This window comes from Callorhinchus milii, unplaced genomic scaffold, assembly GCF_018977255.1.
Source record: "Callorhinchus milii isolate IMCB2004 unplaced genomic scaffold, IMCB_Cmil_1.0 Scaffold1, whole genome shotgun sequence".
NCBI lineage: Eukaryota > Metazoa > Chordata > Chondrichthyes > Chimaeriformes > Callorhinchidae > Callorhinchus > Callorhinchus milii.
The window spans coordinates 83,132,701-83,148,890 of record NW_024704742.1 but is presented as its reverse complement, the minus strand read 5'-3'; the positions used below and the strand labels follow the sequence as shown (position 1 = coordinate 83,148,890).

Sequence of the window (16,190 nt, the reverse complement as noted above, 5' to 3'; positions counted from 1 at the left end):
GATTTTTATCATTATTGATTATTAAGCCAATAATAAAGTGGGCAGGGCAAGCACTGTGCTTTGTGGTTTTAAGCAGAACAGCGAAACCGTGTTGTTTTCATGATGAATCCTGTATAATGTATTCAGTATCAACCACAAAAATAGCCTTTGTTTCATCTTCAATTGAAACAGCCTGGCACCCACAGTCAGCGACAGCAGCAGCTTTCACAAACATAGATGGACTGAATACTTCCCAAATAGCCAACTTATTTAACCAATTTTCTGGATGCAAAGGCTCCATAATAACAATAAAACAAAAATGTCTCAGAGTTTAATAAAAACAACCATTGGTGCATAACACTGACATTTTTATTAGAATTCATTTGTAACAAATGGAACTTGTGTCAGCAAAGAACTGATTTTCTTACAGACTTTTCGCCACCAATGTAACCTAAGTAAGAAAATAAAAAGCACGCCCTTCAATTTGTAAAACATTTATGCTTACTACTAATTAGAGGTAATTGTATGATTCTTTGAACAATTCATTTTACATTTTGTTCTCTTCAATCTATGCATTCGGAATGAGAGCAGTGAACACAATCTTTTTTTTAAAAAACTTTGTTTCGAAATTCAAGACACTCCAAGCTTGAATGGCAAAGTCACATGACAGATGGATATGATAGAATCTGTAGCCTTCGGTTATTTTCCGGAGTTTATCAGGGCACCAACACCATTGCTCATTGTAGCAAACTCTCCACTCTTTCGCTTGAAAAATTCATTCGGTGTTATTTACATACATATCTAGAGTGAACTTACAAGTAATTCTTATACAAGGGATCAAGTGACACGTAATGTTGGGTGTAGAATCACTAGGGCCGTGCATAGTACAAAGTTTTTTTCAGAAAAGTGCACAGCTCCCTGGAGGACTTCAGGTTTTGCAAGAATGAATGGATAATTAGTAACAGAAAAGCAACAATTAGTGTGAAGAAATAATCTGTGTTAAGATTTGCTAAATGAAAATATACTCGCTTAGTATACATTTGAACTATTTAAATGGAACTAATTTTTAAAAAATTATATATATGTGTATTACCTACATATCTTAAAGGGTAAATAATTGTAGCACCTTGATGGCTTTAAGGAGAGGGGCCAAAAAAGTTCATCGCTAGATACAGAATAGGAGGTTCTGTTTTTAATAAGACATTTATACCAGTCAATTGGGGAAAGAGAGCGAGCGCAAACAGGAACACACATCAATGAGAAGCCAGATCAGAAAATCAGCATTCTTAACATCTTAAACCTTTCCATTGCAAAGTCTCCAGGCAATTTAAATATGTCAACAGTTTCTCTTCAGGGACAAAATACTTTGGAAACAAGAATTTGTCCATAACAATCTCTCACTTAGCACGTTCTTATGGTGCAGCGTAGCTTTATAAGCACAGAATGGATTGCATTTTTTTCACAAAAAACAAAGGACCACCAGGATAAATAAATGCAACACATGTCACTTGGCTGTGCCAGGAAAGGGCAGTAATTCAGTGTTTGGCCTTTGCTGAGTGCTGGTATGTGTTCTTCACACGTTTGATGGAAAAAATGAGCAAACTGTGAATAGGTCAATACATGTAAATGCATTACATATGCACCTGAATGATTGAAGCTCCATCCAGGTCTATCCTGAGATAGTGTTCTCGACAGCGTGCTTGTTTTTTTTACACAATACAAGAGTATCTTTGCATGCTTTTAAATACAGCTTTTGACCTTGAAGGTCAAGAAAGCAATTTTGTTTTAAAAATAGTAATTTAAAAAATAAACGATATGGAGTTAGTTGCCACAGTCCTTGGGATACTGCAGTGAACCCCCCCCCCCCTAAAAAAAATCTCTATTTCCTTATACAATTTCTAATACTGTAATTGAACAAAATCTGCAAGGCTGATGGCGTACACAAATGGGACAATGTAAGAAAGGGAAGACATGGTAAGAGGGATATCAGCATGATATAAAGGGTCAGTACTTCTCAGAACTAGCACAAAACTCTGACAGTGACTGCATTATCAAGAGACACCCACACAAAGATGATTATGTCAGATGATTGCCTTATTAAACGCCAGGCCTGGCTTTACCTGTTATCTGACCCATGATGTGATTATCGTGTCTTTACTTGTTTCAGTCTCATAACTGAGCTCTGGCATTTAACCATGTCATGTCGTCAAACAATGTGCATGTTGAGCTTCCATACACACACTCATACACATAAAATCCCTTCCTGTCAGATACACAAGTCAGTGAAGACAAACTCACAAAAGTATACAGAAATGAATCTAATGGCTCTCCAACCTTGCACGTAAAGTCATTTTTCGCTACAATTTTCATTGGGACTTTAAGAAACTAAAGACAACTCTTGTTTACTCCATGACGCAGGCATGATCATCTGACACTGACATTGGTATTCTACGGTTGCTGTAACGTACAGAGGCAGAAAAAAAATTTCCACGCTAAGGTTTAAAACGTGTTTTTTTTATAATGCAATTTATTGTGTACATGTGCAAAGATACGTTTCAGTATATCATAACGACCTTATTAAACATGGATTACTGAGTTCATTGATGTGCATTCCAGTAGACACTAACGTCTCACCATCTCATCACGGAAACCTAGACAACTAATTATTATTCAGATGGAGGTTGCTAGTGACATATTTGGCAAGCTATTCAACCACATCTTAAATCCTTGACACGGAAGATCTCAGGAATTCAGTAGCAGCAGTTTTATACTTTGCGCCTCCTTGTTGATTCCATAAAGGCCCTTTTTTTCTTTCTTTTAAAAAGTTTTTTATCCATTAACTGACTGCTATGGGTTAATTTCCATTTAAATGAGAGAGTGAGAGAGAGAGAAACAAAACCTCAGACTATTATGTGGTAGATAAATAAAAGGGACTGCACAAAAAAAAATGTGCCTTAAAAAAATCGAAAATTATCTCCATTTCTACAGCCAGATACATACATCATTTCGACAGCTTAAAAAAAGCTACAGTTTTTGAAAAAAAAAGAAAACAAAATGAAATTATGAACAGATAAGCAACTTTTTTTTAAATTCACTTCATCGAATGATAAACTTTTGTTAAAAAAGGGCAAAAAGTTTACACAGTTAAAAATGAAGCACAGGTCAGCAGTATATTACAGTACTAAAAAACTAAATCAGTAATTTGAACATCCCCGCCCTCCCTTGATAATTAGTATGAGCGAATGGTGGAAAGGGGTGATGTTGAAGCAAACATATCCAAATAGTTTTATAAGTCAGGAACTGGCCTTTTATAACAGCTTCTTTCCTTTCCAGGTACAGTACTCTCAAGATTCAGCTTTGCAATCCCACCTTCCAGAGTTCTCGGAAAATCCTCTGCACAATTAATGTTTTTACAATGTACGTTTGCTTCACTTCAGTCAGTCATCAAAGTTGAATCCATGAGTTACCCGAAAAAATCCTTCCGGTCCTTTATCGGAAAGGAGTCTTGCCTCCATTTTCAGATTCGGTTATTAAACTGCCAATTCTTGGTCCACCTGGAATAGTTTTTTTTTAATTTCCCCTCGTCCCTCCCCCCCAAATTTATCTTTAGCTAGGAGTAAGTTGTACTTCTCAAGCACACTGTATGGCTCAGAAGAGGCTCTCTGGATCTTAAATGGCCTGTTATAAATCCAAGGTGAATCAGGTTTTACGTTGCATAGTGATCGAAGCTTCCGAGGTACTCCAGTGCAGCCCGATAGCAGAACTGATACTGATCCTGGGGAAAGAAACAAGAAGAAATAATTCAGAATGGAAATGAAAAGCTCTGAAGGCAGAAAACGGAGGCAGCAGGAATGCAGGTTGTGATGGTAAAGTGAGAGCGATGTGGTTCAAAGAAGTCAGTTTCTCTGGAGCGATGGGCCATTCTGTGCTAATAATATCCCCAGAATATAATTTGCAGGTACTGCACTCTGAGGTTAAGCATTTCTGCAAACATTAGCTCTTAATGTTAAACTACAGTTGGCTCTATATCTCATTCTTGTGCAACCTGGCCTCATGAATGAATACATTTGAAATTGGAAATTTCTTTTTAATGTTTCCATTTCAGACCAGGTCCAGCTAGGTCTGAATTCTAGATACCCGGAGTCTGGCAAGCTGGGAGTTTACTGTATATTTGAAAGCAAGTTTGGGCTTTGGCTTTAGCATTGTTACATTGGGATCAAGTGCTGAAATTGGCAACGAGGATATCAGAATCCTGAATAAATGTGAAACTAATTTTGCCAGGAAAAACAATGCTTGGATGGGACATTCTCTTTAATAAGAGTGAATTGCAATGGGAGATAGCAACAGTACAATCAAAGCAGTTTTGTGTGGTTTACACAAGTTTTACCATATATTTAACATGTAACAGAATAAGATCAATATCCATCATCATTTATGAATTTGGACATAGCACCATCATATTTAACCGTCGTTTCAAGGCAACAAAAAGGCAGCCACACAGTAACAGTAATATGTTGACATAAATTGAAACCTTAGTGTTAGGAGGAATATGGTTTAAAAAAACATTTTGCCATTTATAATAAATAATAATCCTTGCATTTTGGACAGTGCTTTACATGTTGGAAGGACGTCTCAAAGCGTTTCACAGAATTTACTATGAAATGGAGTGACTGTGTGTATATGTAGGCAAATGTGGGAGCACAAGTGTACACAGCAATGTCCCACAAATAGCCATGAAATGAATGAATAAAACTTTTTATAGTTTATTCACAAAATAGAGCTTTGTGTTTCATGGTCTAAACTTGCCTCTAATTTGATTGGTTTTCAACATTGCCCTTGCATCTCTTGTTTACTGCTTGGTATGTTTTTCTGACACTGATGCAGACAGCGATGATGTTTGGTCGGTAAAGGATGAAAAACTCAGCACTGTGTTTGGTGTAAACACGCACTTTGTTGCCAAGCCTTGATTAAAAATAGCTTCAGCTTTTTGAAGATAATGAAAAAAGACAAACTCTGGCAGCCTGTGACTGGAGCTGTCATCATTGACATTGCAGATGGAAACTGGGGATTGTTTCTGGCCGTTGAAGTCAACGTACACTCATTTTAGTTTCAGAACCATCTACATCTAGTACTACACTTCATAACAACAGCTGTGCAGCCCAACTGCACTAACAACAAAAGAACAACACTACATTTTTCAGGCAGAAACACAACAACCTAAATTCAGCTGAGGTGATATTATACAACTCATGCAATACAGAAGTTGATGATTAAATAAACTATACTTCTATATTCTTAAATGGACTGCACTGTGTTTGCTGACACAATATGTTGGAAAGTCTACTGCATGATAAGACAGAAGATCGTGCATCTAATTCTCCACAATGGATTACTTTGTGTATCAGTAGGATAACTGTGTAGAGTTTAAAAGAGTTTGGGGAGGACAAGGTTGCAGGGCTCTGAGGAGAGCGCGGCGGAGTGGGATTGAATTGGATAGCTCTTTTCAAAGAGCCAGCACAGACACAATGGGCCGAATAGCCTCCTTCCGTGCTGTGTAATTCTATGATTCTATGAAAAGAGGCCTAGTATAAGCGGGAACGACAGCTATAATAGTTGTTAAAAGAAACAGAGGAGGTGAGGAGAAATTTTTTCACACAATGAGTTGTTCGAATCTGGAATGCATTGCCTGAAAGGGTGGTGGAAGCCAATTCGATAACAACTTTAGGAGAGTAGATAATTACTTGTGAGGACAAGTTTGCAGGGCTATGGGGAGAGAGCGGGGTTGATTGGGTAGCTCTTTTCAGAGCCAACACAGACACGATGAGCTGAATGGCCTCCTTCTGTGCTGTATAATTCTATGATCAATTAATAGGCCTTACCAGAGGTCAGGAAAAAAATGTAGAGGAGAGGAACACTGAGTCAGGAAAGCTCAACCTCTTGTGATGGTGAACGAGATGAAGAGGGAACTGTACTCCCAAAAATGCTGGTTTTCTTTTGTACCATGATCCCCAGATAGTGAGCAGTTGCGAAATAAAGAGGCTGTCCTTGAGATATAATTTTGGAGGAAATCCTTCAGGCAAATATTTGGACAGCTTGCCAACCATTTTGGCATTTGGCAGCATGCATTTTAAGTGAAGCACTAACCACAAATCGGGCGAGATTCCCCCACTCTCTGAAACTCCATCCCAGATGGAGTTCCCTGCTATTTGCTCCCTCCCTCACCTTTTTCATGGTCTATTTCAAGACCTATCTCTTTGACCACGCTTTTGGACATCTTTCCTCTTCCGCTCCCTTCCACCCCCGGGCTCCTATCCTCAGTTTCGGTGCCAGGCCACAAATATTAAGTGCTTTGAGTCATCCTCCCAATGTGAAAAGCATTATATAAATGTAAATTTGTATTGTATCCCACCATTGGCGGGAGAGCCTTCAGCCACTCCGCCCCCAACTTCTGGAATTCCATCGTCCAGTCACTTTGCCTCGCCCCCTCCTTAGCCTCCTTCACGTCCCACCTCAAGACCCTCCTCTTCGATCATGCCATCAGCCACCCCCTTCCCCTCCCCTCCCCCCCAACCCCAGCTCGGGTCTGAAATGCCATACTCTGTCCAGCGCCTTGGGACGTCCTCCCGACGTGAAAGGCGCTATATGAATGTAATCTTGTTGTTGTTGTATTGTGAGATTGTTAGTGCGGTTGTGACAATACCGGCAGTTATTTGCTGTGCATTGCACATTTCTAACTCAACCTCTCTTGCCGTGGTGAATAATTACATTTTTTTCTGCTTCTGAAAAGTTGAATTTCAGGCAGGCCCCACATGGAAAGTAAATGGAGATCACTTGCTATGGCAACATACTACAAAATCCCCTCTACAGTGCTGCACATAGGCTATTTTGTGGAACACAATTGGGAATGTGTGAGCCTTGGGAAATTTGTTGTGCATTAAACGCCACAGAACATCAGGAATAGGTTTATGTAGACTTTATTTTTAGCAGGCCCAGAGATTTTGTTCATCGCGATTGGTGAAATCATGAGCACATCACCACTAGGCAGCTCAGGGCACAACCGTACATTGCTACTACTGTCACAGATTGGAAGCATTCTCATCAGGAGATTAAAATAAGGACGATTTATAGAGTGCACTTCATGTGGGGTAGCATTTTGAAGGTGGACGGATCAAGGCAACGCAAGGACCAGATTACCAGGTAATGTACGGACATTTCCTCCCCCCACTGTACATACAGATAATAATCCTTGAGTTTGATATATAGACTTAAGAGATCTCAAAGCACTTCACAGGTAATTGCTGTAGTGACTGTGTATTCGTAGATTGCATACAGCAATGTCCCACAAACAGCCATGAAGTGAACAACCAATTTTATCCAGGGGATTGTTGCCCTAGACAAGTGGAGGGAACTGCCTTTTTTTCTAATATTGTCATGGGGTCTTTAATGTCCACCTGAACAGGCAGATGGGACCTCCGTTTAACGTGTGATGTAAAGATCAGAAAAGGTACTCGGTGCTAAGCTGCTGTGAATCAGACAGCCACAGCTCCAGAAGGAGAGAAATTCTTTTGGTTTCTTCAAATCATATGAACTAAAAGCTTTTATTTAATTCTACATTAGACACAGTGACAATTCAGATTGGAGCTGTCATTGTTTCCATCAGAGCACTGCATGCTGCCAGGGTAACCACAAGAAAAACAGTGGGCTGAGGATATAAGGGTGTCAATCGTCAAGCTTGATATTTAACACTGGTGATGGTTCAGGTGAAGTGTGTGCATGGTCAGTTGAAGATCATTGACCAGCCGTGATTGTTCCTCTGGAACATAGTGCCAGACTACGGCACTACCTCACCCCTCACGCTGCTGAAACTCTGGTCCACGCCTTTATCACCTCAAGGCTGGACTATGGGAACTCTCTCCTCATCGGCCTTCCCGGCACCTCCCTCCACAAGCTGCAGGTCATTCAGAACTCTGCAGCTCGTGTACTGTCCCGCACCAGGCTTCGGGACCACATCACTCCCACCCTCGCTCGCCTCCACTGGATCCCCCAGAGGATCAGATTCAAGATCCTCATCCTCACCTACAAGGCCATTCATGGCCTTGTGCCCTCCTACCTCTCCGACCTACTATCCCCCTATCTACCTGCCCATACCCTCCGTTCCTCTGGCTCCGGTCTGCTCCACATCCCCCGCCCCAACCGCCCTACCATCGGTGGCCAGGCCTTCAGCCTCTCAGCCCCTAGGCTCTGGAACTCTATCCCCCAGTGCCTTCACCGCCTCCTCCCTTTCCTCCTTCAAGGCCGGTCTCAAGACCGTGCCATCAGCTCCCCTCTCAACTCTCTACCCCTCCCTTCCCTCCCCTCACCCTGACCATTTCCCCCCTGCTCGGGTCCTGACCCAACTGTCCAGCGCTTTGGGACGTCCTCCCGACTTGAAAGGCGCTCTATAAATGGAATCTTGTTGTTACCCCACTAACCTAACCCAAACTACTTTGCTGCAATTGTTGGGGAAGAAGCTGCCTCCCAGTCCCAAAAGCCATTGGAGCTTCTCGAGACAAGATTTGAGTACTGATTTATAGTTTTGCCTTTGCACAACCACAATAAAAATCATAGTTAAAACTTGTATCCTGTGAATTGCCACTCAAATATTTTGACCCACTTTTGGTAACTCGAATTGCAACCTCTGGGGTGGCTATGGCCACAATCACTCTGATAATTATCATATCACATTTTGAAATTATCATTTTGAATTATCATATCACATTCCCCCTTAAAGTTGCAGCGCTCAGAGAGAGATTTTGTCACTCACTGAATGAACGGTGGTAGGTTGGCTAGAACCATTCTCTTTTGACTTCTTCTGTGCCCTCGGGCAGTGCCACATTGTTGGAGGTACTGTCCTTCAGAAAAGACGTTAAACCAAACTGTCTGCCTGGATTTTAAAGATCTCATAACACTTTGAAAAGGGAGTTTCTCCCAGCGTCTTGGCCAATACTACCCCAGATAAATTTGGTCATTCTCTTTATAGTTGTTTATGAGGCACTGCTGTGTGCAAATTAGTTATTGTGTTTGTTCACAAATACAAAGTCACTACATCTGATGGCAATCCCTGTGAATCGCTATGAGACATTTCAATGTTAAAGACACTTTTGCAAATGTGAAGATTATTATTAATTAGTTTCGTGTGTTTTATTTCAAGATCCCGAGGGTAGCGCACACTCTCCAACCTGCCCTCACTGGACAGCCAACCACACAATCCTGGATGGAGTCATTGGACAACAATCAACTGGCTGATTTGTTCCCCTCCTTAGCTCAGGGGGCCAAGGCCAATTGCAGTACCTCTATGATCCCATTAGTCGCGATTAGCTAACTCAGAACAGACTGAGGATTGAACCCGTCGCCTCAGCTACTCACTGAATAAACCCACTGAACCACAGCAGAAGTCTAATGTTCTTTTTATATCAATTAAAAGGGAGAGGCTGCACTTCACCTTGTAAATGGTTTAGATGATCCTGCATTTGAGTCTTTTCAAATAAACCCACTAAACAGTTTAGAGTAGGTCACCTCAGGTTCCCACTCTGTCACTCATCTCCAGTGAAGAGACTGATCATTGGATTATTATTCTTCATAACGCTCCTGCATTATATGCAGTTTCACACTACATAGGCAGCTCATTCCTTGGTTGCGATTTGTGGCTTCTTTGTTTTCTTCTCCTCTCTTTAGTAACTCAGTTCGCCCATAAAATACACACAATCACATCACTTTAAAGTATAATCCTGTGAAGCCCGTTGAGATGTCTCCACAATGTGATAAGGCGCTATATCAAATGTAAGGACACAACAAAAAAACACATTCCTCAAAACTATGTGCGGGCAGGGAGAGGATTCTTTGCCAATGTGACCTCCAGTGGGTTCTTTGGGAAATCAAATCATCTGGCATCGATTAACCTGATAGTTCAGCTGCCTTGACAAAGTGCTGAAGGGACCCAACTCCCAACACTTGCTGTGGCAAAGGCTCGTCTCCTACTGCTGTGTATCCCACTCCCACATCCTTCTATTTCCAAAACAATGCTCGGCTTAGAAAAGTCAAATGCACCTGAGGATGGTGGGGAAGTGTGTGTGTGTGTGTGTGGGTGGAGGGGGGGAGGTCAGAAGAAAGAATCTTTTGCCCCGATTCAGCAATGCTTTGCACAGCATTGTGATCAGCCAAGCTGGGGCTCTTATTTTACAAGGACGAGGACTGTTTAAATAGTATCTCTTTTCCTCTCCTGCACACGGTAGTGTTAATTCAGGTCAATATTTCCTTACCTCTGTCTGCACCATCGCTGGCCGTTGTGTTCGTAGCATTTTGACAGTCTGGAAGATATCCACGACACCCTCGTACCTCATTCTTTCCAACACAATACTCAGTGTTATGAAAACACCAGTCCTCCCCACGCCCGCACTGGAGAGAAACAAAGGAACATTAATTAAACGACAATCAAGTGGCTGAGAGTCTGGGCTGACAGTGGCTTCCCACACACTAAGCATTTATTAGGTACAAAAATAGCCAATAATTCTGAGTGCACTCTTCTAAGTCCTATTACCACAGTAAACACTGAGGGTTTTGTAAACTCTATTGTGAGGAAAGACCCAGGGAACTATCTTGGGTATTTAGCTATTAAAAACTGTTGCAAACTGATCTGGCAATGTTCACTTTTAATTGCTATAATCTGAATGGCTCTATTCAAAACTCTTCCCCCAGCACTGCAAGGTTTCTGGTACACATTCATCGATGGCTTTTGAAGGCTTCAATGTTGCTAGGAGATTCACGAGAGGAATCACACAGTAAATGCACGTGCATTTGTGGCTTGTTGATTACATCACCCACAAAATATACAATCAATTCATTTTACAATACAGCGCTTTGAAGCGCTGAGGCAACCCAACGGCGTGATAAGGTCCTACATCAAAAACACAACAAATTACATTTCTATAGAGCCTTTCACGTTGGAAGGACATCCCGTGGCACTGTAATAATGTGTGCAACGAAGGTGGGTTTTCGAATGTAAGGATTATTATTATTACATGAACACCAGAAATTCTAGAAAGCTTCCTCCTTTCTTTGGTCATGTGTGTGTGCATTTTTTTCCCTCTCAAGGACATCATTTCTGGGAGAAAAATAATTTGGCAGAAAATAGGTTTTCCTGCCATTCAGACCTTAATCCGACTAAGTACATTATAAGGCATGCCTGATTATGAAAATTGAATGAAATCACAATTTAATTCAATTTTAATGTTGCAAACAGAATGTTTGATACCCATTTCACGCAGCTTTTTTTTTGCTGTGTGTGCTAGAAAGGGACAGAGCATTTAAAATTCATGCTAAGACTTAGAATGAAAAGTCTGGTACTATTTTGGTACAGGGTGAGTGCTCCTAGCTGGAGAAACAATAAGGAAACTTGCCAGACAGTGCTCTGAATGGGAAGCTATGTGGTTTTAATTAGTTAAATTCCAGCAGTAACCCCACACATACCTTGGGCTCTCCAAGCCTTGGCTCTCACCAATCTGCACTTAATACTCTCCACAATTAAGTAATCAGGGTGCGTCCCTCCAGAGAGAGAGTTCCCATTCCATTCCAGATACTGAAATTTCCATGTGTAGTGGCATACATATAAGGAACACTCAGTCTAGTTCGGATACTCTTACTTTTTGAATGTTTTTTTTATCCGTGTCGCACACCCGGCCGACTGACCAAAATAAAGTGTATCACTGACTTTGCACAGCATAGTTGTAATTTGTGTCAACCTGAAGAAATTCTAGAAAGCTTCCTCCTTTCTTCGGTCGTTCAACATTAGAACTGAACAATGAAGAGACCACTCACCTACAGTGAACGCTGATAGGTCCGTCCTGACCAAACTGCTCTTTTGTCTTATGCACTTGGCCTATGAAGTCGATAAATCCTTCCCCAGACTTTGGCACTCCTTGCTCTGGCCAGTCAGTAAACTGGAACTGCCTTACTGTACGCGACTGGCCATCCTGTTACACCCCATTGAAAGAAGAGACATGTTAACGGACTGATCAACCAAGGGCGTCTTATTACATTCTCCGCAAGAAGCAGTGCAGACCAAGAGAAATGCTGCCGAAGTAATGTAACGGCCAGAACAGCTAGTGTGGTTCATTTACTTTATGTCTTTCAAGACCAATTAAGAGGGAAACCTTTCTTGAAGATGGAGCTGTTGACTTGATGATTTGAAATAATGTGCCAATGTCAATGGAGCGGGGTAAAGCTAAAAGTGCATCTAAATTTGTGTCAAATTTCACTCAACTGTACGGTGTGCAACTGTTATTTCTCTTTTGCTTAACTGACAATATTTTGTCAGCTTCACTTATGTTTGAAGAGATGTTTTGAAACTCAGCATTTAATGCCAGCAACTCTCCTCTAAATGCTACAGAAATCTTGGTGCATCTTATAAAGGTGCATACATTTTTAAATGGTATTAAAAAAGTAAACCCAGAGCAATACTTTAGGATGAACCAAGACAGTAAGACAAGAGGACCGAGGTTTACAGTGATAAAGGATAATTTCAGGACAGATCCCAGGAAATTTTTCTTTACCCATAGGGTAATTATTAACTGAAACAGGTTGCCAGGAAGAGTGGTTGAGGCCGAGACTCTTAAAAAAAAGCTTGATGCTGTGATGGGAGGTTGGTAAGGTGGGTGTTCTGGAGGGATCAGATCAAATGGGCACCCAAACCAATCTTGTGAAGTCTCCATCCTGACAGTGGAGTAGACCAGCCCGGTCTCAGCCTCAGTGGAAGTGCTTTGGTCATGTTAGAGTGGCACTCAATGCTTAAGAGATAAGCGATTAACAAAATCATGTAGCTAGAAATATCTAGAGGGTGACAATATGCTTTAACAACCCAGTCTGCTGGGATGTTGCTTTGCTAATGCTAAGTCAGTAGGTGAAGACAAAATTACTCTGAGTTCCTAAAATCTGATCTGAGAGACAAGGCGGAGAATGATCAATGTTAGAAACGGTCAACTGGCCTTGGAGCGGCCCCTCTAACGATGGTCAGTCAGATCCTGACTGAGATACACACACTGTCAGTGTTCCAGAGTACAGTTGTAGTAGCTATCTACAAGAAGGTGACCCTTGTGAGACTGAGGTACACCAAGGAACCTCACAGATTACAGAGACTCTTAAGGTGGTGCTTTGGGTAGTCAGGAGCATATATGGACTGCACTGGCGGGATTGCATTGATTTGATGTGGAAGAAAAGGGCTGGATTCCGTTCTCTTTGTGGTAAAGGAGAAAAGAGATGACTTACTCTGGCATCTGTGACCTTGAACTCTCTGAGAATGTACTGAGGCATATTGTATTCTGCCATGGGGTCCACTACAAAATACTGATACCGAGCCGATCGCTCCGCGGGCCAGTACTGGTGACACTTTTCCTGTAAAAAGATAAAGAACAACTCGTAAAATCCAACGACTTTCCATGGTGCTGTGAGTTTGGGTAAGTCTCAACTCAGTTCCTAATGAATGGAGATTCACAGCACCAACCTGATGGCAATTTGTCACTCCAATGGCAGTCTAAATCAGAGGGGTCACAGGGCTTTTTGCATGCTCTGCTCTGCGAAAACTGAAACAATCCCCTGCCGTTCTCGCACCAACACGTGAATTATCCAAGCAGCTCTCTCAGGTCACAACCCCTGAAGATGTCTCTCTCGACAATCACACTTACACACTTGACTGGAAGTCACACGGGCAGAGTCCAGTTAATTGAGTCTTTGTGGGCTTTCCACTCAGGTTTTTTGCTAGGATTGGGGAGAACATAAATACTTGGAATTTCTAGACAGTCGTCATGGAAACAAGTGACTAAAGCCATTAGGTCAGGCCTCAACATGGCACAACGTAAATACGCTGTATAACACAGGAAACTCCTTGCACCTGGGTTTAAATCCAGCCTCAGTGGCTTTTAACAGCAGAGTCCTACATAAGTATGAGTTTGTTGGTGGGGTTAACCCATATCTAAGCTCACACAGAACTGTCCTTAGTAAGATGAAAAATGTGATTTTTTTAACAGATTCAATGTTTTCTCATGGAATGCGTTATTGATTCTGTTAAGAAAATAACAACTTTTTCTAGCTCTAGAATGTCCGTGAGTGTGAAAACTCCCCTCCACACCGCAATGATTGGGTCTGAAGTCACTTCTCAGCACTTCATTGGCATCTGTGTGCCACCAGTGGCTGCTTGTGATTCTCTCGTTCACAGGAAACAATCTAACAACCATAAAATTACATTTGTATGGCGCCTTTCACATCGTAAACATCCCAAGGCGCTGGACAATCAGTGTTTCGGACCCGAGCTGGGTTCGGGATCGGGGAATTTGGAGGGCAGGGAGGGAATGAGGATGACCGAAGGCATGGTCGAAGAGGAGGGTCTTGAGTTAGATCTTGAAAGAGACAAAGGAGGATGCAAGGGATTTTGGGATGGAGTTCCAGAGGGTGGGGGCAGAGAGGCTGAAGGCCCTCCCACCAATGATGAGGTGGGCGAGGCGGGGGATGTGAAGCAGGCCAGAGCCCACTGAGCAATTAAATGTTGTTAGTTGGGGGCTGAGAGCATATTATTGGGGCACAGTGTAAAAATTCAATTAGCACCTTTCAGGTTGGGAGAACAGCTCAAAGCGCTTGACACTGCTGGCTGGTCACCCGAGCTGAGGGTGGGAGCAGGAGGGGGTAGGGAGAGGAAAGGTGACCAAAAACGCATTCAAAGAGCTAGGTACTGAGACGGGATTTGAATGAGGGGAGGGGAGAGAGAAAATCTGAGACACTCCAGGATGCAGTTCCAGTAAATGGGGGCAGTATGCTCAAAGCCCTTTCTCATGTCTTGCCCCCTGATGGTGGGATGAATTGGGGGAGAACATGAAGCAGGCCAGTATTCACTGAGCGGAGGGATTGGCTGGGTTGGCACGGTTGATGGAGGTTCCAGAAATAGGCTGAGGCATAGTGTGTGAGGTGGTGGGGAGGCGGGCGGTGAGACGCTAGAGGGAAATTCACTCTACACCCAGCCTTGATGCTGAGAACACTAAATTCTGACCACAAAAATAATCATTAAGCATTAAAAAATCACACACATTCCTCTAGAAGGATGATTCAAGGGAATGTGATTGGCATTTGCAGGAATTCATGTAGAAAGTTACTTACTCTGCCCATTTCTCGAAGCTTGGTAAGCATGACCACAATTGTAGAGTTGTGTTCCCACAGCATTCGCCAGAAATCTTCTGTAGTCTCTGCTAAGGGTCCTTGCGTGGCTATGTAGGCTTTCTGTTGTCTACAAGTTTTTAAAAAAAGCAATCATGCTATGTAAATCATGTTTTTTCCCCTCTATCTGAATCACATCCATGATGAGCTCAGGCAATATGACAGCTGCAACTTTCCTACTCTTTACTCCCTTTCACAGCTCGCTTATTTAGAAATGAAATACAGCCCCGTGAGGACTGAGTTGATACAGTGTGGCTCTAAGCCATGTTCACCAGGACAGTCACTCAGCACAGAGTAGGCACCTGGGACTGTCTGCTTTCACGTCGGGAGGACGTTCCAAGGCGCAGTCAGGGATTTGGAATCGAGCAGGCGGTTGGGTTCAGAAGGGGCAGAGGGCAAGAGGGTAGAGGTAACCCAAAGGCATTGTTGAAGACTTAAGCGCTCTGTGTGAAAGGCGTTATATAAATGCAAGATGTTGTTGTTGAAGAGGAGGGTCTTGAGATGTGCCTTGAAGAAGGCAATGGAGGAAGCACGACAAAGAGACTGTGGGATGGAGTTCCAAAGGGTAGGGGCAAAGAGGCTGAAGGCCTGACTGCCAATGGTGAGTTGGGTTGGGAGCGGGACGTTGAGCAGGCTGGAGCCTGCTGAGCGGAGGGAGCGGGCAGGTCGATATGTAGTTAGCAGGTCACAGAGATAGGAAACAGCAAGGCCATGGAGGGCCTTGAAGGCGAGAATGAGGATCTTGAATTCTATCCTGTGGGGATGGGGAGCCAGTGGAGCCGGGCTAGGGTGGGGGTGATGGGGTCACAGAGCCTGGTGCGGGGGATAATAAGCAGCAAAGTTCTGGATGATCTGCAGGCGAGAGTGGTACCAACTGAGCCAGGCTCACACCAACATGTAGAGCAATCAATTTGGCCAGGTACTGGGGGAAGCACATGGCAATATCAGGTAGTGTCCTCAGGAGAGGGAAGAAAAAT

The 16,190-nt window shown here is 42.7% G+C and overlaps 1 protein-coding gene across 8 annotated transcripts in view; it reads right to left on the bottom strand.

Annotated features, from left to right (window-relative positions):
* Positions 1–330: 330 nt before the first annotated feature.
* The window catches only part of LOC103185469 (protein tyrosine phosphatase receptor type D), a 327,531-nt gene continuing 311,671 nt past the window's right edge, over positions 331–16,190 (bottom strand). For all 8 annotated transcript variants that reach the window (XM_042332552.1, XM_042332524.1, XM_042332528.1 and 5 more), the window contains 5 exons: positions 15,157–15,283; positions 13,279–13,404; positions 11,833–11,987; positions 10,278–10,413; positions 331–3,754 (listed from right to left, as the gene is read on the bottom strand). In XM_042332552.1, the coding sequence (XP_042188486.1) occupies positions 3,686–3,754; positions 10,278–10,413; positions 11,833–11,987; positions 13,279–13,404; positions 15,157–15,283 (613 nt within the window). In that variant the 3' untranslated portion in view covers positions 331–3,685. The remainder of the gene's footprint in view (positions 3,755–10,277; positions 10,414–11,832; positions 11,988–13,278; positions 13,405–15,156; positions 15,284–16,190) is intronic.